Genomic DNA, 25,199 nt, shown 5'->3' on the forward strand with positions numbered 1-25,199 from the left:
GAAAATTCAAGAAAAATAAAACATAGAAAGCACAAATAAATAACATTGATAGTGAGAAAAAAGAAAAAAGGAACACAAGCAAAGACAAATTAAAATAACAAAAATACTAATAAATGTATGTCTCTAAAAAACAGACAAATGTAAAAATTCCTATGAAAATATTAACTATAAATTTAACACCAGAAAAACTAGAAATTTAGAATAGTCCTGTAACTATTGAAAAAATTAGTAATTAGAAATCTTGCGATAAGGAAAATGCCAAATGTAGCCACTTTTACAGTTGAGTTCTAAAGATAATTTGAGTTTTACATGAACTCTTTCAAGATAATAGAAAAAATACAAAATTTTATCCCATCATTTAAAAAAGTAGATACACTTTTCATTCTAAAATGAGGATAAGATGGGAAAATGGAAATGTAAGCAGGATAATTAAAAGATTAATCTCAATCCGAACAAAGATATAAAAATCACTAGTGATTAGTCTTCAGCAATGTTTAATATATAATATGACTAATTTGGTTTATCCCAGGAATGAAGGGTTGGTTCAGTATTAGAACATTAATGAGATTAATCAACTCACCACTATAATACATTAAAGAAATCAAGTAATTATTTCACATAATAATAAATACTAAAAAAACATTTTATCAAATTCAATATCTACCCATGGTAAATAATATTAATAAGTCTGGAATGGAAGGGAATATATCCCTAGCCTCATCACAACTAAGTTTATCAAACATACTTTCTCTTAAAATCAAGACCAAGAAAATGATGCTCGCCAACCTAAATTACACTCAACTTTGTAATGGAAGTTCTAGTCAGCTTTATAAATATGAAAAAATGGACATAATATGTAAGGATTAAAAAGAAATGAAGTTGTCATTAATGAGCATAGACATGATTTTGCCATAGAAAACTCCAGATCAAAATAAAGACTGACAAATGATCGAAATAAAGACTGCTGAAAAGCTTTTATGGACATAGGAACAATATACAAAAGGCAATAGCATATGTGTATGTGTGTGTGTATAAACACACATATGCATTTATACACACACATAAAGATTTATATATCTCTCTATATTTATAGATATGCTCTATATACTTGGAATGAAAAGAAAATGTAACTTTAAAAGACAACATTGTGATAACAAAAATGTATACATAACTAAAAGATGTACGAGATTTATGAAGAACTTTTTGAAACTATTGTAAAACATAAAAGAAGATCCATATAAATGGAGACATAAACCATATTAACAGATAGGGAGATCCAATGTTGACAAGAAGTCAATTCTCCTGAGACTTATAGATAGATCCCATGTAATTCCAGACAAATTACACAGTTTTTCATGAAGCTGACAGCAGAAGATGGCCATGTTTGCCATGGACAAGGTGATTCTAGAATTATGAAAGCATAAAGCCAAGGACTGCGAACACTTTTGTAAGGAGAACATGGCAGGCCATAGAAGAGCTCATACAGGTCAGCAGGAGACATTGACAAGCTAGTGAAAAAAGAGTCACACGATATGAAAAGTCACAAAAGAAAATTTCCACATGGCCAGGACACGTATGAAGACATGTCTAGTTTCAAATGGAAGAATAATGAGATATGCTTTTTTTACCTATCAAATTGGCAAACACTAAAAAGAAAAACAGACAAATGCTCACGTTGGTGTCAGTGTTACTGCTACTTCTCATGGAGAGTGTTGATGGTATGTGTGAATCGGTGCATCCTTGCCAGAAGCAAACTGTCAATATGCATAAAGAACTTTGAGCATTTACACACTTCGAACCAGTAATTCATCCTCCTGAAACCTAGCTATAGAAAATAATGGAGGTAAATCCAAACAATTAGTCACAGCAGTGTTCATGGCAAAGACATAGGAAACATTTGTGATATAATATTAAATGGGAAAACAAGATATGAAACTATGTAAATATTCTAAAGCATTAAAATACTGGATGGAAACTTACTGAAAATTGATAGTAGGTGTATGTTTGATTTTTACTGTCTCTTTTTTCCTTTAGACTTTTCCTGTAATTTCCTAATTTCTTTTAAAAATTATGTGTTGCATTTAAGGGAAAACAGCAATAAAATCAGGATCGAAAACCCTTAAAAATATATTTTGTTACTCTGTATCCTTACAACTGTTTTTCATCATTAAAAAGGAGAAAAAAAAACAAGCATTCTAAGGCAGATAAATTATGTTAATTGGATTTATAGTATATTCTTTTCATGTTTCAAGAAGCAAGTTTAAAATACACTTAGTAATCAGCCAAGTAAAATATTTTGGCCATAAAATTGGCAAAGAACGCAAATGCATAATTACCTAAAGCACATAAATACAATACATATAAAAACATATGCTGCATATTTGTAATTAACACTGAATACATTATAATTATTCAATATCTTTTGTATAATTTCCCTGAAGTAAACAGATAAAAGGCTTCCGTGAGTCCCTAAAGGTCAACAAGAGAGGATAAAGGGAATGAAGAATTTTTTTAAAGTTATGAGATATTGAATAATAATGGGTGAATTCCATCATGGACATAAAGCTACTTTTATTTCAGAATTTGCAAAAGAAGAAACTGGAAAACTCAGCTTGTTCTCTTTCCAATAAGATGACAGGTTATAAAGATTAGGGGCTCTGATTCAATATTATTTTGGTCTGAACAATACATGTGGCAATAATGTGAACTTATACAATATGAAATATGAGATTAAATTAAACTTAAAAACATTTAATACATATATTTCCTTATTACTCATGATCCTTAAAAACTGGGACAGTGGGAATTAGAGATGTACTGGAACTATTATCATGAACACATTTCAGACACTGTGAAGGCTTGATAGAAAAAGTACTAATATCATCACCATATCCTCTCAGCTCTAAGTTCCCAGTGTTTTGGCAATAAGATGGGGGGTTAAAAGTGAGAGTGGGGAGGGTTTGAAATGCGGGGACAGAGAAGAGGCAAAGATAGCAAGGGCCCATTAGGACAGAAATCTCCTCATTCAGAAATGCTGAATAACCCCCAAACTGGCAAGAAAGAGCCAGAGAACTGCCTCTGGACCCAAACAATACCATCCCACTGTGCACCCCACACAGCAGTGGACCGCCAGACTCTGGTTCTCTTGCAGCCAGTCAGTGTTGCCTCTGGAAACATCCCACCCATGGAACTGTGCCAACAAAACTGGAAGTCTGGCATCACTGAGGTGGCGACACTACTCGTGGTGGCAGAGACGTTTAGCACTTGGTCTTCACAGCTGTCTATGAGTGGCTCAAGGGTACAGGGTTATGGTCTCAACAGTGTGTTCAGTGATATGACGGCTCAAAGATTTAGGATCCAAGTCTATATATTTTCTTTCTACTATACAGCACTGACATTTGGAAAAAATAATTGATGTTTCAACTGGGTACATTTAGTCAAAGCTTAAGGTGTTACCTTGATTCTGCCTAGAGGTCAGAGATCCAGTTAACAAGGTTGTCACCAGGATGTATCATCTCTCTGAGAAAAGATTCAACATCTTCCAGAGAGGATCTTTTAGAAAACCTTGGGCTTTCACATACAACTCAAGTTTGCACATCCACTGTCTCCCTCCCCTTCTCCCTCCCTCCCACTACTGAGCTGGTTGGCAGTAATAATTCAGGAAGGCAGCATGTAGGATCTATGCTCCAAAGAGCTGTAGCTTGATTTTAGCTTATAACTGGTCCTTGCGCTTTTCTGAGGAGTCAGGCTGGCTGTAACCTGCAGAATGATTTTCCTGCATTTCTCAACAATGGAAAACTAGAACCGGACAGGAGTGGTGTTGGAGTGATCTCGCTCGCTCTCAGAGCTGGGCACTGAGCAAGGTTAACGGGTAACATCTGCAGCCGAGATGGTGAAATGCACCAGAGCTGGTGCTGTAAGTGGGCCGCTAGGGCGGGATGGTCTTCTGCCAAAGCACAGAGTACTTCAAACCAAACCAAACCACAGAGGAAAAATAATACTCCTGCCATGAAATCACAAGTCCAATCAATAAACCAGGAGGTTAATTTCTAAAGGTCTACATCTCCATGGAGTTTCAGGAGGAAGTGATGTGATGTCATGGAAGCAACATGGACTTTAGAGTCAGCAGATTATGGAATAAACCCCACCAGTCCACAGTGGGATGGCCTTGGGAAAGTTACTTAGATGCTGAGTCCTCATCTGTAAAATGGGTATGATAATAATATAATAGCCTGGTGGCAAGAAATCTATCTCTGTGTATCTTCGTACAGTGCTAACACATTAGGTGTTAGACAAAGGTATGTTCCATCAACAGCATTACTAAAATCCTAAGAGCCAAGCAAGACTTCACAAAAACTCCTCAAAACCCTGCTCACCTCTGAGATATGTCCATGACAATTACCTCTGTGAGCTTTGAAACAGTGTATCATAATGGTCATGGTATGAAATGCACTGAAGTCTCACCTAAATATACATTATTTCTTTTGGGGTAAAGGAGGAATTTAAAGCAAACAGGGGTTAAAAATATTTACCCTAAATTTTTAAAACAGATGTCTGGCATTCAATGAGTAAAATGATCAGATGGAGCCATGTCTGTTCTTCCCACTCTGGTATTGGTAAATGATCTGTTTTGGTAAGGTTCAAGTTCGCATGGGTTTTTTAACTGGATTCAGCGAATCAACTCGATCCTTTAGGATGCCTTGTACCATTCTGAGCATGTATTTTGTCATAGTTCTATCCATCTTTTTTTGATATACAATATTGTCTTGGTTTCAAGTATACAACACCGTGTAATACTTCAACAGTTACACACATTATTAAATCCTCACCTCAACTAGTGCAGTTACTCTTGTCAGCAGAAAAAGATGCTACAGAACCATCAGCTATATTTCCTATGCTGCACTTCCATCCTTGTGACCAACTTATATTATAACTGAGATTTTTGTGCCTCTTTATTTCCCTCACCTACCCCACTCACCCACCTCAACCCCTCCCCAATGGTAACCACCAGTCACTTCTCATTGTCTCTGAGTCTACCGCTATTCTGTTCATTTTGCTTTGTTTTGTTTTTAGATTCCAACATGTAAATGAAATCACATGTTATTTGTCTTTCTCCACCTTGCTTATTTCACTTAGCATGATACTCTCTAGCTCCATCCATATTGTTGTAAATGGCAGGATTCCTTTCATTTTGTGACTGAATAATATTCCATTGTGTATATATATCACATGTTTATCCATTCATCTTTTGATGGACACTTTGCTTCTATATCTTGGCTAAAGTAAATAATGTGATGATAAACATAGGGATGCATATATCTTTTTGAATCAGGGATTTTGTTTTCTTTGGGTAATTCCTAGAGGTGGAATTACTGGGTTGAACGGTATTTCTATTTTTAGTTTTTTGAGGAACTTCCATACTGCTTTCCACAGGAGTTGGACAAATATGCATTCCCATAGTATAAGAGGAGGGTTCTCATTTTTCCACATCCTTGACAACACTTGTTATTTCTTGTCTTTAGGATAGTGGCCATTCTAACTGGTGTGAGGTGATACCTCATTGTGGGTTTGATTTGTATTTCTCTGATGATTAGTGATGTGGAGCATCTTTTCACATGCCTATTGGCCATTTGTATTTCTTCTTTGGAGAAATGTCTGTTCAGGTCCTCTACCCATTTTTTAGGCTTGTTTGTTTTTTTTGGCATTGAGGTATATGAGTTCTTTATATATTTTAGATGTTAACCCCTTATTGGATAAATCATTTATGAACATATTCTCCCATATGGTAAGCTGCCTTTTTATTCTGCTGCTCATGCCCTTTGCTGTACAGAAACTTTTTAATTTGATGAAGTATCACTTGTTCATTTTTGCTTTTGTTTCTCTAGCCCAGGGAGATATTGCCAGAGAAAAATTGCATATGTTTATGTTCAAGAGATTTTTGCCTATGATTTTTTCTAAGTTTAATGGTTTCATGTCTTATATTTAGGTTTGTAATCCATTTTGAGTTTACTTTTGTGTATGAAGATAGACAGTAATCCAGTTTCATTCTCTTGCATGTACCTTTTCCAAAACCAGTTTTCCCAACACCATTTATTGAAGAGACTGTCTTTTTCCCATTGTATATTCATGGCTCCTTTATCATTTATTAATTGACTGTATATGCATGGGTTTATTTCTGAGTTCTCTATGCTGTTCCAGTGTCTATGGGTCTGTTCTTGTGGCAGTACCATACTGTTTTGATTATTACTGTAGATGTGTAGTATAGCTTGAAGTCAGGAAGCATTAAAACCCCTAGCTTTGTTCTTCTTTCTCAAGATTGCTTTGGCTATTCAGGGTCTTTTGTGGTTCTATTAATTTTAGGATTATTTGCTCTAGTTCATTGAAAAATGCAATTGGTATTTTGATAGGGATTGTACTGAATCTGTAGTTGCTTGGTCAGGATTTTGACAATATTAATTCTTCTTATCCCTGAGCATGGGATAGATTTGCATTTATTTGTGCCTTCTTTAATTTATTTCATCAGCATCTTAGAGTTTTCAGAGTACTGGTCTTTCATCTCCTTGGTTAGGTTTATTCCTGGGTATGTTATTCTTTTTAATGCAATTGTAACTATCTTTCATTCCATTTTCCCTTAGAAGAGTATATGTGTTTAAATACAAAGAAGTTAATTTAGCAAATACAAAGTAACTTACATTTAGAGGTGTTTGTCAAATATCTATTAAATCAATCAATTAATATAGAGCCTAGTATATTACCAGTTACTATACTGCCCATTGTATGATCAATTGATATGCTTCTCACTGTATTATCAATTAATATGTTGCCTACTCTGTTTTTGAAACCCAGAGTTATGAGACTGAGGAGGGACTAGTTTCTGACTGGGAGATCAGGGAATGCTTCAGAAGAAGGTAACATCTGAGTTGGGTCTGAAGGAATCTGGTAAGTGAAGGAGCTGGAGTTCCTACGCAGAGGCCACAACGTGCACAGCCCAGAGACATGAAGGTGCTTGGAATACGAGAGACAGGGATTCATTCAGAAGAATTAAAGCATAAGATACACAGTGGAAAGCAGCTGCAGTTTAAATTAAAGGCTGAAATACAGGCTCGGGTCAAGGAGTCATGGAGGAGGATGAAGTATACTATTCCAAGGAGTTTCTTATGTTTGGAAAGAATACACAGCATATTTTTGAGCATTAAATATAACACTTGTGTTTTACAAAGAAAACTGGATATAGAGTGGAGGGTAGATTTGAAGGGGGGAGACTAAATATGAAGAGAGGATTTGAGGGACTCTAAAAAAGGCCCAGGCAAGAAATGGGGGACAGGTGTTGGGATGGGAGAGGAAGGGATGGAACTGAAAATTGAGGTGGGAAGTAGTTAAGACATGTGACTGATGAAGTGGGCGTGAGGGAGGGGGTGGGACAATGACAACTGAGCTGACGCTAGTTAGACCAAGATAGGGGGCTGTGACACCATCCAACTGATATCAGATGCACATGAGATCAGCAAGAGCTAAGGATGCAGGCACATTCGCAGCCTCTTCTGGGCTGGGACCTGTGACACCTGACACTAAAAGCATGTTAACAAATGGGAAAAGTACTTAACTTCTCCCAGGGTAGAAAAGAAAATTCTGATAACCTGCTTCAAAATGGGAACCAGACAGTTGACCAAAGGTGCTTCAAACAAATTGGTAAATGTCTACTGCCGTGAACTATCATGAGAGGTAGGATGGCGAGTCAGAGGAAACAATATTTTAAATAAAATTTTCTAAAGTTTGAGCTTGTACATATTATCAGAGTCATGGGCAAAAGGCAACAGGATTGAAAAGTCAGCTAGCACGTAAGAGGTCCTGAAAGCAGGCAGGACAAAATGCAGCATGCAACAAATAAAACAGATGCTTTTATATTTGTAGTTTAGAAAAAAATAAATTAAGTATTTCACAGTAAAGTCAATACTCTCTACTGAGTTATTTAAAAATCTGCAGGAACTTTTTTTTATTAAGAAAGTGTCCATAAACACAAACACTTGACTTGCTTCAAATAGCTTGAAGCGACCTCAAAATTTCAGTTATAAATTTTTATCATTTTTATGTGGCCCTGGCTCAGCATCACCATAATAATTAAAGGAAAAAACATGTCAAAACTCACTTGGCTGCTACAGTCAATGGAGGCACAGCTGTTGGGATTCTTAATGTATTGCTAGAGCTTGCCAGAGCTGTCCCAACTCCGCATCTTAGCTTTCAATGGCTTTGTTTTGTGTCTTGTGGAATAGAAAATAACCTGCGCTGATTGTGGCAATTGATTGACTCAGATGGTGCCTCAGAATATGAAATGTGAACTGAAAAGCACGTCTGAAAAGTGTGCGCTGGAGGTGAGCCGGAAGGGGCTGCCTCCCCCCAGATTGCTAGCAGAAGCAAGGAACCAGCTGTGCCAGGCAATGGTTTTATCAGCAAAGGAACCTAAAGTACCTTTTATTCCACCTGCCCTGCCTCTGTTTTCAAATACCTGCAAAGGGGCTGCTGAGCAAGTCTTTTAAAACTTTTCCAGAAGTACTTACAGTTCTTCTCTACCAACCAACCTTTGACAAGTGGGAGACAGGTACCCCTCCACCCCTGCACCCTTCCACACCCCAGTGCTCTCCCGAGCTCTGCTGCCAGGGCTCCTAAGGATGCGGGGCTGGTATTGCCAACTAAGGGCCTGCCCCGTGTAAGGGCATCTGAATCGGGAACTATTACTGCAGCCTCTGCAGAGAGGAGGGGGTTTTCTTTTGGGTTTCTCTGGCTTCCTCAAGGTGGGAGGCAAGAAAATGAAAAACAGATTTTGGAGGCCAAGTGAGACATATTAATAATTCTTTCATTACTTGCCACAACGTTGTCCAGTATAGACAAAGGCATCAACTACAACATTGTGTTTGCACTTCAAAAAAAGTTATTTCATTTAGAAAATGGGGAGGGATGAGAGGGGTGAATATACAATCCATACATTAAAAAAGAAAACTTAAAAGGAGCTATAAGGTAACAGACATGTTTAAAGAAAAACACAGGTTCCTCAGAAAAAATGCCTATTGTTGTACTTAAGCCTGAAGATTTTGGCATAAAAGCTTCAATTCCCCAGTTTAAACTGAGCTAAAAACCAATCTCCATGTTCAAGTATAAAACTAATCACCAGTGTTAGTACCCTGGAGAAATATGTAGCAGAAATACAAGTGGGAAGTGGGCTAAGGAATGCTTTTTTAAATTTGTGTGTGTCTATACATCTATATATGTATAGACACACACAAACACACACACACAAATATGTTTTTTAAAGAGTAGGTTTCACGAGTTACTTAGGTTTATAAGTTTCAGCTTTGGTAATTGGAAAATAAATTTTTGTTTCCCAGAGCGATATTGATTATTAGCTAATGAAACAGAGCCATCTGTGTTTTTCCAGACACCCTATCTGGGAGTAGTTTTAAATTGGTGTCCTTTCTTTATCTTAATTTTATGAAGATAGCAAAACATATTCTTTTAAATTACATGATTGTTTTCCTACTTAAGGTTAATGTCTTTCTTCTTGGATCACCAAAGGAATTTAGGATCAGTTCAAAAAGTGAAGACTAAGGAGGGCTTTTTGGGAACTTCAGAGGGGGAGAAATTGACTCTCCGGACCTGCAGGGTCAGCACTTCCCACCTCGCAGCCTGTGGCGTATGGATCAGTGATGGCTGTAAGGTTGCTGGAGCAGTAAGTGACAGGTGCACAGAATACCTGCGTCTGGGACGGGTCTACTGGGTCAGGGTGGAGCTGTGCTGTCATGGCAATTCTTCCTTTTTGACTCCAGGACATAAACGCCCAGAAGTCTGCATGGGCAGGATGGCTCAGTCCTACACTGTTCCTCTTGTGTACAACTATATCTTTTCTCCATTTCTCGTAAACTCACAGATTTTTCCCAAAGGGTTATAGCATAGAGGGCCCTTTGCTTGCTGGGAAGAAGAAACAACTCCTCTTTTGCAGTAATGTAAACAAATTTGCCCTTTCTGCTTGGTCCTTCTCCTGAGATCTCTGATCTACCCTCTGATGACAACATGCCATTTTCTGTTCAATTCAGCATGTTTACTTTTTTATTGTGATTCATGTCTGGGTTTCTTTTGAATCAAATTATTCTATTTCCCTGGTGAGATATGTCATATGACGATCTTGTTAGAAGAAAATCAGATATAAAATTTGCACTGAGTGCTGTTCTGTCTCATCCCAACCACGTTCTCCCTTTTGTTTGGACATGCTGCTGTCGGTTACTTGAGCTGTAATGAATCCTTCCAGTGTTTATGCCAATTTTCAGAAAATTCTGTCTTGGAAAAGATAAAGCGAATTGGTTGAAACATTGTCAACACAGAGAATGTCACTATTTCAAAACTACTTTACAATCTAGGTGGCTGGTTTTTCCCAATATACATGGACTGAAGAAACCAAGAAGACTGCCTGGATTACACTGAGTCACAGCAGCAAATGGAGGCTTTCTTGACATTTTGTTCCCAGACCTGCTTGAGTATTGGAGTAATTCATTGCTTCAACAAGTCCTGAAGCCAAGCATTCCACAGTATTTTTGAATGGGCATAGAGCAATGCAGTTCATATTACACTTCTTCAGGAAACACATTATTCCTCTCCCCTTTCTTGGGTGTTGATTATTCTCTTTTGAGCAATTGCTGTGTGCCTTGTACAAACAATGTTTAAAAATTAAGCTGTTGATGATAAATAGATCTCCATCGAAGGACAGGAATGAGACTCATGTCACCCAAGTCCTCTTCTCTTCCCAGGGCTTCCAGAATGATATTCAGGCTTCTTGGGGGGGACACATGAGGTTCTTTCATGATCAGAGCCCTGACTGCCTGGGTCCCCGCCCCTCCAGGGGTTCAGGCATGCTGCCCTGCCACCATGTTCTGGCATGCTCCATTCTCTTGCTTTTGTGTCTGCCTGGAATGTACCCTCTTACACCTTCTCTGGCCAGTTCTCACTCAGTCTTCAAGGAGAAAGTCATTCTTGCCCAGACTTGCATGCCAGGCTGCTCAGGTGCCCCCACTGGCCTTGCAGGTACCACTGGAATATCTCCTGTGGGTCTAACCAGATGCACACCCTGCCATTGCCATGTGGCTGCCTACTCCTGCTGGGTGAGCTTCCTGAAGGCAGGGCACCCAGCAGGGTCAGGTTCACAGCATGTGCTTAGTACTCTCTGGTGAATTAATTAACGAGTGCAACTTGTCAAATCAAACTTTCCCCCAAATTTGACCTTGCCAAAGACACCAGTAGAAGATTTTTTTTCAAGAATTTTCTGTGGTCTACACTTACACCATTCTTAGGACCTTCCTAACTTAGATATGAAAAAAAGGTGGCAGTATATATTTAAAAATAGTTAATTTCTCAGTTCTCAAACTCTTCATTCATAGAATCAAACCTATCTACTTACTCAAGTTACTTTTCAGTGGGAACTTTGATGGTATATGATGCGTGATAAGGGAATCACTCTTACCTATAAAGGAAGCATAAATGGACTGGGCCCTTTCTCTAAAGTGACTGGCTCACTCCATCCTCAGAGCACCAAACACAAGAGATGACAAAGACGTACTGAAATTGGAAAATGACACAGTTTCCCTGCAAAGAACATGATGTGAACCTCTTCTTTTGAATCTCACTGTAAGCTGGTATTTTTCTCTTTTACTAGCTGGTGCTACATCAGGCAGCCACAACACTCCTGACTTTCAGTGTGGATCAAAGGGAAGGATGCATACTTCACAGCCCAATTTCAGAAAGGTATGTTTGGTTAGAGTTCTACAAGCCAAATGAACATTTAAAAAATAACTGCTTAAACATTTTCCAGATTCACATTGGAACAAAAATTCCCTGAGGTTAGAGAAAGCAAAGCAGAGTAACTGTAGCCTGGGCTTTTCACTGTCCTATTAATTCCCTAAAGCACGGCAGTGCCTCCAGAAAAGATTTGGGCATGTGATGCAGTGACACATTCAGGCAAGGAGGGAGAGCGCTGGACTTGAGTTTCGGGTGGGACACTTCCAGTGGAGGTGGGGGTACTCAGTAACCTGACACCTGTGGAGTGCTAGGCCTATTCCTACCGGAATGTTCCATTTCCCAGTTCACCCAACAACAAATGCCTACGTGTGCATGTCTTCCTCTCTAGTATGTATTTTCTCTCATTTCATTCCCTTCCTTCATCTTCCCTTCTTAAAAAAAAAAGCAAAACTGATAATGGTTTTGGCGTTTAAAAGTATTTACTCTCCCCCAACCCCAAAGTTTATTGAGATATAATTGACATATAACATTATGTAAGTTTAAGGGGCACAATGTGGTGATCAGATACACATATATGTTGTAAGCAGTTCTCTCTGATCCATTGAATAGTTAGACTAAAGTAAAGAGTTTTTTGAAATGTAACTCATGAATACAACATTTTATTTCAGAGTCTAACAATTCTTAATGAATTATCAATTTTAAAATGCTTAAGATGAGTATGAACTGTTACAGTTTACACTTTCAAGTCATGTTTCTTCAGGAAATATGAATGGGAAATAACTTTTCACATACTTTCAAATATGCATCATCTATAGTGTTAAATAAGTCTTAGGGTAGGTATTTTTAAATAGTCATGAAAACTGGACTGAGGTTATTTTAGGTATTACTATTTGAGCCTAAAATAATCTGTTTGACACTAACATCTTTAATAAACATTTGAGCAACATTTGCATCAAAATATTGGATACAACTAAGACATCATCTCTATTCATTAGGTTTATTTTGTCTCAATAAACTAATTTTATCTTTCATAAGATATTAATGTTTTTGAAAGTCTTACTCTTAATACTATTAATGACTAAGCTAGCCTTTAAATGTACATGAGGAAATATGCGAAGGCAGTCAATGTCAGTGAATTACAAGTTAAATTGGTAAAGGCAAATCTAAGAATTTCAGGGTTGCTAACATGCAGAACTCTATCTGAAAATAAATTTTCGGACTTTACTCAAACTCCTGAGGCCTGGTTTGTGTTAGCTTCCCTGGTTTTGCAGTCCTCTAAATGCAGGTCATTGGCAACATAATGAGGATGTGCACATCAGCAGACCAAAGTGTACCTGCCTGTTTATCTGGCTGAACCAGAGACCTAGTCTTAAAGCAGTATAGCAGTATAGTCTTAAAGGAATGGATCTTTGGTGATTAAGCTCGGAAATGGAGCTAAACCCAAGACAATACAGCGTGTGGGGCATGAAATTGAAGTATCATGAGTGTGCCCCCAAGAGGAGAAAGAAGCGGAGTTGAAACCTGTAGAACATGGAGGTGGTGGCAACTAATTTTAAAACAACTCTAATTTGACACAAGATGTTTCCCAGCTGTAAGCTAGTTAAATAAATGCAGTACCAGAAACACATTCTAAGGTTTAAAAGCCACGTATCTATATAATCATATTTTTACTGTAAGCATGCTGCTACTTTATCCTCACCAGTAACTGTGAACTGATCTTATTTAATAATGATAAAAGAGAAATTCAAACTCCTGTCCCCCCCTCCACCCCCACGCACTGGTGTCCTTCTTTGAATCAGACTTCTTCAAATCAATGAATTCCCCGCAGTTCTTGAATGACTTTCCAACAGAATTAGCTAACGCAGAGGCTATGAAACGGGGGAGCCCTACATCTTATGTATGGTAAGAGAATATCTCTGTCCCTGGAAATGCCCTGTCGGCACCAGGTCTCAGGATGGGGACTTGTGATCTCTGCTGGCAGGACGACTGCAGCTGTCACAGCAGTGACATTTTTCAGTCTAATCTCCACCACACGACATCACCGGTGGATCTATCATTGTTTTAAGTGGACAGTTTCTTTCTGAAATAACTACAACAAAATTATTAGGATTAAACATCATAATTATATAGGAAAAGTCAAGAAAGGTGATCGAGAATGGGGAAGAGAGCCTGTTTTCATTGCATACTTATATGGAATAAGGGAGGAGGTGAAGAGGCCCTCCTGTTTTCCATTTAACTTACGTGAGCTTCCTGGGTAAAAAGTCTCACAGTCAGATGGAAATGGATCCATGGACCATCAACCTGGTCCTTCCTGGCAGCCCTAGGGTGCCCACTGGCTGGCTGCCTGAGTTGTGAGCAGAGTAGCTGGCATTGTGCTCACCTCATATTCCTCCTTGAAGCCGTAGCCCTCGGCACACTTCATCTGTGTGATGTGTTGAAGCAGGTCTGCCACCCGGATGGCGGGGTGGAGCTGTCCGGTCTGGTAGGGCACGTCGGCCGTCTCTCGCTTCTTGTAGGTGTGGGACTGCACCAAGCTGCTGTTGTCGCTGGCCATCGTGTGGGTCTCATCTGGGAAAGAAGGCCAACGGAGAAAGTGAGGGGCGCTGGTGGGTTCCTCGCGGGAGCCTGAGGACGCCAAGAAGCTGCTGCTGATATCCCCGAACCTATGGCTGCAGGGACCCCTACGATGGCCCAGCAAAAAAGAAGGGTTAAATGTTTAGAAATTTTAATGGGATTGGCAATACTGATAGGAATGAGGCAGAAATCTTATTTTTACAAAGCAGTCCAAACGATATATTGCTTTCACAAAGCTAGTTGGTAAGAACCCTTTAGCCTGGGGGTGCTAAAGCTTATAGAAGTTTCAGCCTGAAACTTCATCAAGGCCTGGTGCAGAACCAGTCTTGTATTCTTCCAAAGATTAGTTAACAAGTTTGTATGATGAAGTAAATAAACTCTGAACAAATGTCCTGTGAGCAAAGTAAAAGTGCACAGAATGGTTTGGCTTATAAAGCGAGCAATGAAAATGTGGACTTGATACATGAACGCCAAGGAGAGCAGAAAAAGAAAAGGGAACTTGGTCTGATGAGTCACTTTGCATGCTCCAGTAGTCAGAAAGCTTGACAAGATACTGTGGACCAACACATCACACATGGAATGTTCTACAAGAGCGAACATGCAGGCCAACAGACAGCAGAACCAGCTGGCTTTGTCAGATCTACAGATAAGACACACATTCCCATTCCCTCCACACCTTTTCCATGGGGCGAATGGGGGAACTTACCATTTATTGGCACTTTTAAGAAGATACATATCAGGAGAAAAGAGGAGGAGAAAAAGGAAACAGGGCATAAGCAATAGTACTGCGTGAATAATCACAGGTAGCTTTTATTTTGTGCTTTAATTTTACAGTTAAATTTTCTATTCATAGGTGGTCAGAGGGTAAAGCCTCAATTCTCCCATCATGTTACAATGGAGGTGTTTAATTTAAGCACTTAATAACAGAAAGGAGGTTAAATAGTATCATGATTGCTTTTCATCCGCCATGAACCAAGTAATGGCTAAATAAAGTCTTATTTGTATTTGACACCTTTTCTTATTTAAATATATTTTGAACAAGTCAACCAAATTGTACTATAAAATTAATGTCAAAATTTGGTCAAATAAGCCTAAAGAGGCTAGATTTTAATGGAAGACTACTAGTTAATTAGATTAATGAACTGCAAAATTGTAGCCATTAAAAACAGTCTTATGCAGGAAAGTGCTAATAGATTAAGAGTTCTACATTCTACAGGTTAACTCTTCATAATGCTAAATCCCAGTAGCTGTTTAATAATTGAGGATGTATCTCATCAAAATATAATGCTAAGTTCACTTAAAATGAGAATGTTACATCAAAATTTATTTCAGGCATAAAGAATTAAGACATATAAGAAAGGAATGTTAAATTTTTTAAGAAAATTACCAGATTGTTTATCAATAGGGAATTCAGCTATGGGATTTTTGGTTTTTTTTTTAACTGAGATGTTCCTCTCCAAAGGAGACTTAGTGCAAGGGCGCTTGGTTAGCCAGGCCTGGTTTTTAAACCTTGCTTCTATCTGCATTGCAAAGCACCTGGATGCATGGTATGAAAGGTGGTACACGAGTGTGCAGCTATGTCGCTGTTGCTGAAATGGCACCTGGATCACTACAAGGTGGCTAAAGACACAAAGACAAAATAAAAAAGGGTGGTAAGTTGATTTTATGATTTTTTTTTCATTTGGATTTGCTTTGAAATTCAGCAATTTATATGTTCCCATTTATTAGAATAGTCCCAAATCAACCAGGAAATTTTCACATCAGATTTGCTTGCTGGCAACTGCCATGCTCATAAAGTAGGGTACAAGATCTTTGCTGAAGTACTGAATCCGCTGAGCTTTTAGTTACTCCAGCAGGAAGTTCTGTTCTTTATACTAAAGTAATGGAACATTAATTAGTTTCCCTCCTGTGCCTCTCATTCTCTCAGTTTTGTACCTTTTGGGATGAACATAATTAAATGCCCTCCATTGTGGACTGACCTTCTAAACTTCTAAATGAATCATTCAGGCCTTTCATGTGGGTACACTGCACCCTGGCAGTACTCAGATCCCAGAGCTAGGCATTCTTGGACGTTTTAATGCCACAGAGCTGCACCACTGTCACCACTGTACGTATTATCTCCTGCTGCATTATGACATCTTAGCCTCATTACCAGTGTGTACACGTCTTAAAAGCTCTTAAACTGTACTGAGGCCATCTAAGAAAAGAGAGCTATTATCTAGTACACAGATTTTGAAGAGGGAACAGAAAGTTTCATGTGTGATATGTTATAAAACTGGGTCACCTACACTATTAGAAATTCTTGATTCCACCAAAATTAGTGATTAATCAGTTTCTTCTGGCTTCTTAAAGGGAATGATTACTAATAAAATATATCACTTGTCATTAATCTCCTATATTTGTTAAAAATTACCCACTAATAATTTTTGAAATTGAAAATAGTACCTAAGAGGAAATCAGAAATAAAGCTTCTCACCAACAGTTCTGATGGTTTTCTAACAACTGATAATTAATTCTACCTATATTCTTTAATAAACTATCTTGAATTTTCAACAAAAACCAGTCAAAAAATCTGGAATTGAAATGAATGCTGTTTTTGAGGTGGGGGAGGTTCTATCTACCATCTGTCTATCATCGTTTTTGCAAGAAAATGATGTAAAAGCACACTGGAGCTCTCCACATTAAGGTTGGTACCTTTGCATGTGGGAGTGAAAGGAAGGCGGAGGTACCAGAGGATTCAAGTGTGCCAAGCTCCAAGTCTTCTTAATGTAAATTATACTGGTCCTAGTCCCAAACAGTGCCAGAATAGACATACAGCTTATCTTCTTTCCATTGGTTCAAGTGACAGCTTTGCTAATCCTTACTATGCCATATATATAGATTCACATTGCCCCCTCCAACCCCGAATGCAGAAGGAACAGTTCCCAAACACCACCACTTCTTATGTTGGTTCATATATAAGCTAGACACAATAACCATGAATCTGGCTGATGTATTTTTCACAATGTGCATTACTTTTGCTACCTGAATTATCTGTTCAAGTGATTCCCCCTTAGTAAAGAAGCCTAACTAACTTTAAAAGATGTTATTAGTGCTCATAATAACAAAGAAGCAACTTTAAAAAATGATATTTAATATACTTATCTTAATCCTACTGTGAAATCTGCCCATTTTGTTCCCTCTGACAATGCCTGCTTCAGCCCTCCCCACTCACTGCTCCCCCAAGGTCTGAACATGTACTGGGAGAACTGTGGAGTGAATGCCACAGCACACAAAGAAATTACAAATCTTCACCTATCAAAAGATTCTTCAAATATCAGCTGCATGTAGAATACATTGTTCGGGTGTCTAAGATTAGCCTGTGCCCCTTAATTTAGGGAAAGAATAAAAATCCAGCCTCCTTTCCCTCATTGCTGGCATGAAAAGGAGGGGGCTTTGTTAGCTCTCAAAATTATTCAAATTCAAAAATTCCAATTTATGTCTGTTCTTAAACTTCTGTCTGAATTCATTTTAAATTCGGGCTAAAAACTTGCTTAACCCCAGAAAACACCATAAAGAAAAAAATCACCCTCTGTACAAAAATCATAGCAACTTAGAGAAAAGAGAAGCACAGGGGGAAAAAGTATGTTGCAAAGATATAAGCCTTGTTAAGAGATTTCAGAAGCAGAAGTCCAACAGCTGAGAATGGAGCTCTTGCTACGATGAGTTGTCATATACCTTGAAGTCATTTGTGTTGTGCTCCTTTTCAGTAAGGTTAGTAGTAAAAAGAGAACGCGGCCGTGATACACTCGGGTTATTTATGCATCTCAAATGTAAAAGCAGCTCATGCCTGTTTGGGTGTCATAGCCAAGTAATGCCATTTCTCCTCACCCTTCTCACACTGGACAAACAGGATTTTTTTCTTTAACTCCCTGTTGGGAACATTTCATACTTTCAAATGCATTTTGCCCCACAGGGCTGGCATTTTATTTCATTTCTAGTGACAGCTGACACATAATAAACCATGTGATTATAAAGTGCCATCTTGTCATTTTGCAGTTGAGAACATGAGCTCTTTTGAAATTCCACTGTGTGACAGGCACTTTGGATTGCTGGGGGTGCTCTGAGGAGGGGTAGGGGGCCCAAACTCTACTGTGATAATTTTTCTGCAAAACATTTGGCATAATTAGAAAAATGCTATTTTTGAAATGGAAGTTTTTAATGCTCAGCAATAAGTGAAAATAATAAGAAGCTATTTACACTTTTTTAACTGTCACATTGGACAGAATTCAGCTCTTAGAAGTACATAGCTGAGTGATGACGTGCTGTGTTTTTCCCTGGGATCACACCTGACTTTAAATTCTGAGCATAGAAAGGGAAAATATTGGAGCCGGGATTGTTCATTTGAACTTTTTGGTATCATTTGCAACATACATGTGGCAATCCCTTCTTATCAATGGAGACTGGAGAAAACCTTTTGATTACCTATGCATACCCCCTGCCCCCACCCCAGGCTACCCACCACCCCTGTGCGTTGCTTACAATCACTGTATCATACAGAATTAAAACTCCAGTCTCCTACAGAGCAGCCACTGACTTTGTAAATTACTCCTGCAATAAACTGTGATAAAGGGAAATGTTCTCACCTAAAATTGCAGTTGGCACAAATGGGTCTGTCATACATCATAAGCAGGTCAATGCAGAGAAAGTAAAAAGAGAAAGAACAGTAAATGATTGATGAAAGGCCCCCCAATTTTCCTGTACAAAGCCACAGAAAGCATCTGGTTACAACACATCAAACATATTAAGCTCCTACAGCATCATGGAAGATAAAGTGAGCACTGATTGATTATGATGGCTAAGGGCTAATGAAGAGATGAAGCAATGGAAAAATCCGTTACCTGGGTAATAGGAATTAGGCACCGACGTGCTCAGTGTATTCGTTTTCATCGTAAAGGATGATGGTGAAGAGACAGCTGTAAATAAGAGAATGGTTGGTCAGCAGTCATAAAGTAGCAATACCCCAAAATATGGCACTGTGAGGCCACTTACAGGGACACCATGCCTGATGTGCATTTGACGAAATGTCAGAAATTTACTGATATCTTCAGAGTCACACTATCTTTCCATGTTGTCTCTGGGAATTATGTGTTTATATAGAGGACACACACCTTTTATCACTTAAGATTCCCATCCCCGACAAATCAAGAAAAACCCCATAATCACAACCATCATTTTTGAATCGAGAAATTCGTTGAACTTCTATTTTGACTCCTTAGCTTTTGCTTGGAGAATTTTTGTATCATGCTGAGATGATTTTTCACAACTTCAGAGTATAAGAATGTATCTACACATAGCTTTTGGAGAATATTCTAAGTATCAGTGATTTGTAGTTTGTTAAGTCTCTCCTTCCACACATTTTTTTGGATATACAGAGAACTTTCCACAATGCTATGACCTGGTTTATGAAAAATAAAGGTGATGTTTCAAGTATGCTGCATTTAAGGTGAAAGCTATATGCCTACATATTGTTCTACTAGTCTTTTAATCATTATAGAAATGCTTATTTTTCTTTGATAATTCTCTGAAACATTCAGGATTGAACTGTTACACCTTCTGCAACTCCCTGTTATTAAGTGGGAAAATCAATTCCATCCAATTTATCTGATTCCTTTTGAAAGTGGGTATTTCCCATTTTTAAACCAGTTTGTTAACTCTCTTCAACATCTTGATTAGTGCTTTAAAAATACTTTAATTTCATTCAAGTGCAAGAATAAATGTTTTGAATGAGCTTGAGTGCTCGAGTTGGTTAAATGTAAGCCTAAATCTTAATTCTTCAGTGTAGTTTTATGACTTATTTGATGCTAAGTTCCTGATGAGGACACTAGTGCCCAATCACATCACTGTATGATGGGAAGCAGCACCAAATTCCTGTGCATATTGTATGTTATCTTATTCTGGTCACATGCTAATATCTTTTAGATCTCCAGGAGCAGTGCCCTTAGGACAGTGCTTTCTCCTGTGATTATATTTTTAAAGTGGAGACTCAATAAATGACAGAACATGAGCCAGGACTGAGGCTACTTGTCATTTATAAGATATTTTTCTAAAATAGAGAAGTATTGTATTTATAATGCATATTTATGGTAAGCTGCAAGGAAAAAAAGAGAGCAACTGATGAAAATAAGAATAAAACACCTGAGTACCTACAGAACATGCTAGGGTCAGCACGAATAACACCTATTAACTGCAGACATTTTTATGTCATTGGTAAAAATAAGCAAAAAGCAGATACACAACTGTGCTAATTTTACCTTTTGAAAAAATATGAGCTACTTTAAATGCTTTTGTCTTTTAATATAAAAATTAAACTCTTTCTCACTACACATATCTGTTTTTTCTCTTTGTATGACATATTAGAGACGATAAAAGCAAACTCCCATTTGCTTTGGTGGACAGATTATTCCCCCCTCTCACTGATGTGTTTGTGCTTGTTTTGAAATTGTGCAATCCCACTTTTTTTCACTGTCTCATTTCTAAAAGCTACTTATCTCCCAACCCTAAAAGATCTCAAGCATACCCACACTTGAAGTTTGGGCCGGAAGGCTTGTGACTTAAGAATGAGTTTCCTGCAAGTTTCCTCCCCTACTAACTGCTCTCTTAGTTTGAAGGCATGAAGGGAGTAGAATGTGAATGTTTACCATTAGCGTCACTCTCGACTGATGGGGTTTGATGATATCTACTCATTGTTCAGAGTGGGAGGAAAATGGAGCACCCACTGCGGTGTTTCCTCAACGGGCCTTATTGATGGAGGCAAAAAATAAATACTACTGGCAGATGAGCCATGGAAGCTGATGCCGGCACCTGCGGCAGTCCCCTTTGCCTGTGCATTTTTGGATTTCTACTTTTTAAAAAGTAACTGCCAAAGTAAATTTCCATCCAGGGGCAAATATCCCCTGTTGTTCCAACTTCAAAAGTCTAGAAACTACTAACAGGTTTCTGCTCTTTGGGCAGGTAATGCCCTGTAAATTTATTTGTAAGGAATTTCACCATGAAATAGAAAATTTGGAACATTAAAGGGTTATCCTGTGAAGTGAGAACATATATCTGTGTGGTCCCTTTCATAATAACATTCAAGAAATAACTTTGAAACTATTACAAAAATGTTAACCTTGTCTGTTATGGGAAGGACTTTGCCCCTCACATCCCACACAAATGCATTGTAAGTTGCTCTATTTTGGCAATCAAATGCATTGTAGGTACATATTTTTATTTATTGAAAAATATAACATTTAATATAAAAAAGCAGAGAAAACTCTATGAAAAAAATGGGATGTGGGTTGTGTAGTAGATGAAGCACTACAGATTCTGTTCCCTCCACTGCAAACGAATTGAAAGCAGGGACCAGGGCTGAGGCATGCTGGGCTGCCCGGAGGGTGAAAGCCATGTCTGCTGACTGCCTGCTCTCCTGGGTCAGCTGTACATGCAGAAGAAATAAATGCAGCATCCTTATGGTAAAGAAAGAGGTGGACAACTGTAGCCACCACACATGTCACGAAGCAAGCCCCTGAGCTCTATGAAGCCCCGCTGAATGCAGGAGAGAGGCAAAGCAGGAGAAGGCACGTGTGCGGACCACATAGTGACTGGAGATAGGAGGAGAGGGTTGGAGAGAGCTGCAGAAAAAGGACAGGCCAGCTGGGGGGCCAGGGCACAACCACACAGTCGCCCTTATGATCAGCCCTCTCCCCCGCTTGTATTAAGAGAGATGCTGCGCTTTGGTCCATCCTCAAGCTGCCTGCTCTCCGGGTTATGCAGCCAGTGTCAGCGGCAGTCTGCGCTCATGGATTTCACATGGTAGACAAAGCTCTGACTTGGAACCTGGTGGGGCCATGCACTACAGAATCAGGCATGCACTGCAGGATTTACTTCTGGTCTCTGAGAAGATACCAGTGACACCACAACTGCTCATTTTCTATTTCATATAATCAATCTAATGGTTAGCTTCCTAGAATCATGCCTTGTACCTGGATCACAGGTGTCAGGATGGGAAGGTATTCACTGAGCTCAGTTTACCCACCTGGTGTGAAATGTAAGACTTGTGAAGTGGAAATACGGTTTAATTTATTAATTGCCACTAATAGCCCTATAATAAAGGCAGAACCTGTCAGCTAAACAAATAAACAATTAACTTGTTACTGCCATTTAGTGAACTGTTTTATAACAGGCTTCCCTTGTGTAATTCCACACCTGGCTGGCTTACAAATAGGATCTAACAAAACTGATGATGAGAAGCAGGTGCCTTCCTCTCCAAGCGGAGAAAAGCTTTCATGTCACTGCTCTTGGAGTCTCTACAGGAACTTGCCTGTGTTTCCTGCACTCTCTCACTTGATCCCATCACCTCTGTGATATCATCTCTCCTAAGCAACCCACGATCCAAAGAGAAGATCACAGGATCATTAAAAGGGACTGGAGAAACCAACAGGCGATACTGAGGGAGTTTATCTTTAATCTCCTAGGACTACCTAGATAGAATCCTGGAAACCCAGAGAGATGAAGCAGAAGGCAAGGACTCCATGCACTTACATCTCCCGTTCAGATTGTGCGTGTCCATGAAGGAGAACGCCTCGTCGCAGTTTGTGCCCTGCTCCGCGTAGCTCTTGTCCATGGAGTTCACCATCACAGTCATCTCCTGCCGGGTGCTGCTCATCGTCTCCTTCCTCTTCTTGGCTAGTTTCCTTAGGACAAGGAGTTCATTATATAGACATGTGTATGGGACTGGAAAATGGGACCTTGATGTATGTATTGTCTAGTGATCAGGAATAACTCTTAATGAATGAATTGTATTCATCTGTAACACTGCTTCATGGTGCATTCTAGATGTCAGGTTCTCTACCAGCCACAGAGATGCAGAGATGAAAAACATCCAGTCTGTCCTCAAAAAACCAACAGCTTAAAACACTGCTTTCTGTTTCTCCTACCATAAGCTAAATTAAAGTGGCCAATGCAATCATGATCTATTTACTGATATGTTTCTGGTTATTAATTTTTACTAAATTCTTTTCTACATTGCCATATTCAGTGTCAAAGAGTAGATCCCTCTAGCAAATATTTGCCAGACAAAACTGAAGTGATCCAAGACTGAATCTAAAAGGCATGCTGTGGAACTAAAGAACAAAACGAGGCCAAGAGGGAGGCAGGTAGCATGTATCATGGGTGCAGGGGGACCCAGAGCCCACACAGGACAGAGGAGCTCAGGCTGCAGGGGCCCGGGTGGGGCGCGTCCCGGATTCTCAGATGATTGTGGCACTGGGCCAAATCTCAAGGGAACCCAGCTTAGTTCCCGTCTAAGCTGGTCAAACTTAAAACAGTTTCAAGTTGCCATCTTCCCTGGGAAGTTTGGCAGAGGATGAGCACCTGTGTCCACCCTCAACCCTGCCAGCCCCAGTGGAAGAAATACCAAAAGGTCGAGGAAACCAGAGAGATTTCTCAACTCTTTTTGGAGACACGGTTTAACTCTGGCCTCCACATCCTGTTCACTAACCACCAAAAGCTCATAATCTAAAGTTACAGATACCTGGACACTATAAAAACCTAAGGGAACTGACATACAGATAGATGGGTTAAACGAATTTTATAGCTCTTACTTCGGGGTTTTTTTTATGCACCCAGGCCAGACAAGAACAGAATCAGAGATGCTTAGGGAGAATGCTAATGTAGAAGGTCTAAGAAGACCGTAGTACCATAATACGTAAAATATTATGTCCTACAATATTCTAACTCTGCCTAAGTATTGAGCGGCATTTACAAAAGGAAATGGCAGCTCTTTCTAGTAAATCATCTTGACTCTGACTGACTAGGACACAGCAGAATTTAAAATGAGCCACATAATCAAAATCACCCCCGTATTAGGTGATTGCTAATGCAATGGAAGGCACTGATACCATTAGACCATATGGATAATCTTTATTATCATTTCCAAATGCCACATAATCCAAATGCTTTCTTGCCTGTAGTCACAATCTTTTAATTTCATACTTTGAAGGCAGAGGGTTTTATTAATCAGTTGCTCTTTTTATTGCTAAAAGTTGTTGAACAAAAGATACACTTTTAAGCAGAAAAATGATAATCATGTATAACTTCTAGGACAGTGCTTAAGTTGTAAAGACTTTAAAAAGTAAGCAAGTGTGGCTCCTCTGGGTCCTGGCGTTCCTCTCCTGCCAGTGCGCAGATCAGAGCCCCCTTTTTTGCAGCCAACCATATGCTCTCTGAGAGGCAGAGTCTGGGCCTGGATATTCTCAGCAGGTGTCCGGACAGAGACAGCACCAGGCTCAAACTCCACAGCTGCAGTTACAATGATACATTTTCTCTCCACTCCTTAATCTGCCAGCTCACTGGAAAAGCACTCTTAGGCCAGGTCTCCCCAGGAACACTGAACTGGAGAGCTGAGATAATTAGCTCCATAATTCAGGCAAAACATCCCCTTTTTGCTGGAAATTCTTTGATTTGCTTTGGGCTGATTTTTGCAGATAATTAACTCAATATTCACTTTCGAAAGGCATTGTCAAGTTTACCAGACTTCCCTCTTTGTCTTTTCTTGCTTGTATTCCTCTAATCCTGATGGGTTAGGAATGACAGTGAATGTGCTTCTGGTGGTGTTGATGGAAGGTGGTGGGGTGGGAGGATGTGTGCACCAGTAAACGCTAAGCTTGCTCTGAAAAAGATCTCTCTCCTTTCTAATCCTCCATATGTGTGATTCAATTTCAGTGACACACTTCATTGTTGATCTTCTTTAAGCACAAAGAAGACCACTAAGGATTTGAGAGAGGTGCTCACATCAAACAGAGCCCCAGTTAGAGACCAACAGCTCT

The 25,199-nt window shown here is 39.1% G+C and overlaps 1 protein-coding gene across 9 annotated transcripts in view; it reads right to left on the reverse strand.

Annotated features, from left to right (window-relative positions):
• PTPRM (protein tyrosine phosphatase receptor type M) overlaps positions 1-25,199 on the reverse strand; it is an 857,076-nt gene that overhangs the window by 127,691 nt on the left and 704,186 nt on the right. For 5 of the 9 annotated variants that reach the window (XM_073212816.1, XM_073212812.1, XM_037008360.2 and 2 more), the window contains 4 exons: positions 22,915-23,066; positions 19,233-19,307; positions 18,978-19,004; positions 14,159-14,346 (listed from right to left, as the gene is read on the reverse strand). In XM_073212816.1, the coding sequence (XP_073068917.1) occupies positions 14,159-14,346; positions 18,978-19,004; positions 19,233-19,307; positions 22,915-23,066 (442 nt within the window). The remainder of the gene's footprint in view (positions 1-14,158; positions 14,347-18,977; positions 19,005-19,232; positions 19,308-22,914; positions 23,067-25,199) is intronic. The other 4 variants (XM_037008365.2, XM_073212814.1, XM_073212813.1 and 1 more) reach the window with 1 other exon arrangement.

The sequence above is a fragment of the Manis javanica genome, chromosome 9 (genome assembly GCF_040802235.1).
Source record: "Manis javanica isolate MJ-LG chromosome 9, MJ_LKY, whole genome shotgun sequence".
Classification (NCBI taxonomy): Eukaryota; Metazoa; Chordata; class Mammalia; order Pholidota; family Manidae; genus Manis; species Manis javanica.